Source organism: Galeopterus variegatus, unplaced genomic scaffold (assembly GCF_000696425.1).
Source record: "Galeopterus variegatus unplaced genomic scaffold, G_variegatus-3.0.2 Scaffold8351, whole genome shotgun sequence".
NCBI lineage: Eukaryota > Metazoa > Chordata > Mammalia > Dermoptera > Cynocephalidae > Galeopterus > Galeopterus variegatus.
The window spans coordinates 54,810-57,627 of record NW_007734462.1 but is presented as its reverse complement, the minus strand read 5'-3'; the positions used below and the strand labels follow the sequence as shown (position 1 = coordinate 57,627).

At 41.2% G+C, this 2,818-nt stretch overlaps 1 protein-coding gene across 3 annotated transcripts in view; it reads left to right on the top strand.

The window, feature by feature from the left end:
• The window catches only part of ZNF438 (zinc finger protein 438), a 29,240-nt gene that overhangs the window by 18,232 nt on the left and 8,190 nt on the right, over positions 1 to 2,818 (top strand). The window contains exons 1-2 of one of the 3 annotated variants that reach the window (XM_008592811.1): positions 1,010 to 1,068; positions 2,680 to 2,791. The exons of 1 other annotated variant lie outside the window; for it this stretch is intronic. In XM_008592811.1, coding sequence (XP_008591033.1) covers positions 1,018 to 1,068; positions 2,680 to 2,791 — 163 coding nt within the window. In that variant the 5' untranslated portion in view covers positions 1,010 to 1,017. Of the gene's footprint in view, positions 1 to 1,009; positions 1,069 to 2,679; positions 2,792 to 2,818 lie in introns of those variants that run through there. One more of the 3 variants, XM_008592813.1, reaches the window with a different exon arrangement.

Sequence of the window (2,818 nt, the reverse complement as noted above, 5' to 3'; positions counted from 1 at the left end):
TTTTCATGTGGGACTTTAGTTATATGGTCCCAAAAGAATGATTCGTTATTTGAATTTAACAAACCACATTGTTACTTTTTTCTTTCATTGCCATTAATATTTTAGGTAATTGGCTTTTAAACTTTTCTATAAAGAATGCTTGTTTCCTCTTGCTTCATGATATATTTACATATCTAATATATTCAGTTTTATAAGCTATAAGTTCCCCTTTTGAGCCCAACTTTTCTTTCTATATTCAAGCTCTTTTAAACTTATTTCTTAATGATTTACTTGGCAAAATACTAAAATCTACAAGTAGGTGCCATCAAGGTTCTGATTGTCCTTCCCCTGCCCACCGTGAGAAACCACTATTTTCCCTCCTGAATTGAGAAACCACTTGGCCATTGCTGTCACTGTCCTTCAGAGATGTGGCCAGCACCTCTAGGCCCCATCCCTCACAGGACCTACCCCACTGGGTAGGACCTACCCCACTGGGTAGGTCTTACCCCACTTCCTGAACATCTACTAGGTAGTTGCTTTCTTCCCTGCTAGATTTTAGAGCAACAGCTGGCCTCAGGATTCAGCTTAACCAAAAGCAGGAAGGAGAGTCCCCCATAAAACTGCTCTTTAAAATGCACATATGTTAACTCCTATTCACATTGAATTGTTAATCCAATTAGCACCTTGTCAACTAGAATACAAAATTTTGCAGGGGGAATTAGGGGCGAGGACCAGAAACAAGAGAGCCTGACAGAATGGATCAGATGTTTGGGAAGGGTAAGCTGCCAAACTGGGTGTCAGGAGAGAAGCACAAGGGGAAAAAAAAAAAACAAACTTTACAGTTTTACTGGGAGCATTATTTATAAGTAACAACCATTTCTTCTCCCCTTCCCTCATTTTCCTCTCAAACAGGAACACCACTTTAAAGATGCAGGATTATTTCTATATGATGAGCATTCAAGATCTGTGCCTCCTTTTTCCCACCGAAAATAAATGTCAGGAACCCCACTCTTACTGGCAATAGAAAGTGGAAAACTAATGTCTGCTGAGCATCTAACATATGGCAGGAACTACCTGGCACCTGCATGGGTATTTTTCTCATTTAATCCTGACAGTAACCTTTGTAGCCAGATACCATTATACTCATTTCATAGATGATAACATTTAGGCACAGAGATTGATTTGCCAAAGACCCAAGTACATGACAGAGCCAAGAGTTGAAACCAAATTTGTTTAAACCCCCAAACCCATGATCTTTTTACTAGAATCTGGGATGATGCTCATGACCACACATAATAGCTTACCATCACCATGCAGAAGTGGAAAGAGCCCTTGCAGTCAAATGGGCCAGGATTTGAGTTTCTAGCACTGTTACTTACCAGCTTCGAAATCTTTGTCTGTAAAATGGACATAACAGTAATTCCTAATTCAGGTTATTGCGGGGATTAAGTGAGATAATGCATGTAAAGTATTTTGCACAGTACTTGACACATAAAACACTACTTTTCCTTGGGATAATTTTAAAGAAACAGGTTGATAAAGGAGCTCAGCTCCTCAGAAAATGAGAATTTCCTTTCCTGCTAAGCTAGGTGATGAATTCACTGTGAAAACAACTCTCAAAGGTCTGTGCTTAGTGAAAGGTGCCTGCATGTCACTGGTGATAAGGGAGGGGAGGAGAGGTAGCTGAGAGCATAGGCCAGCAGACAGGACAAGTGTGTCAAGGAGAAAGGACAAATCTAGACTCAGGGTACAAGATATACAATTGGGAATATGCTCGTTTCTTTTTCTGTCTCAAATTATCTGAAATTTGGGTCTGAGATATGGCTCTAGAAGGTCTTAGTGCTGCACATAGATGGACTAGAAATGATGTTTAGCATCCTGAGTTCTTAGAGACAAAAGAACACTTGTGCCTACTGCCAGCACATTTTATAGTGCATGCTCTAAAGTCAATGCTTAATAAATTCTGGTTACTCTGACTGTTGCTGCAGACCCTGGACAGTGGCTTGGGGAGAGGGCAGGCAATGGCTAAATGTGTTTATAGGTTTTTCAACAGAATTAAGTTGAGCTCCCCTGTGTTATGAGACATTCCTTTTATCCCCTACTTCTCCAGGGTTTTACCACGTTCATTTTAACCAGAGGCCATCTTGAGAAACAGTTTGAACCCCAACTGGAATTTATTATGTGAAAGCTGAGTGGGAGGGAGAACACGGATGCCAACAAATAAAACTGAAAATAGGGGTTCTCAGTTTAATAAAATTAAAATCTAAACAACACATAAAAGTTTTGGGTCTTTAGAGGCTAAGACTTGGCAGCATTTTCATTCTGAGCCTGGATCCAAGGAGCCTATTTCAAGAGCAGGGACAGTCCTCTCTGTCTCTGCCTGCTCCCTCCTGCACATTTAGCAGTAGGCCTGTGGGCCCCAACAGATGGAATAATGGAACTTTGCCCAAACCAACGACAACGAGACAAACAGGAACAACTTTGCTCAAAAGCAACAAAGCAGGCCTTGGTTCTGCCAGTGGAAATCAGGAAGTGTGCTCTTTGTAGCTATCTAGAGAATTGCCCCATATACCTGTCTCTTTATACTATTTATGCCAACTGTGTTGTGAAACGATCTGATAAAGCTGGGTTAGGCACTGAGTGCTATTGAGCCCTCATTCTTCCCTCCGCTGCCTCTAACATGCAAACGATATCCATCAGATCCAATCCTTTGGTGGTGATGGAGGAGGAGGAGGAGGAGTTGGACACACGTTGCACATTCTCCAAACAAATACCCGACAACCTTTCTGGATTTGTCAGAATGCTATGGATAGTAAGTGCCAAAATCAACTTTAAAAAT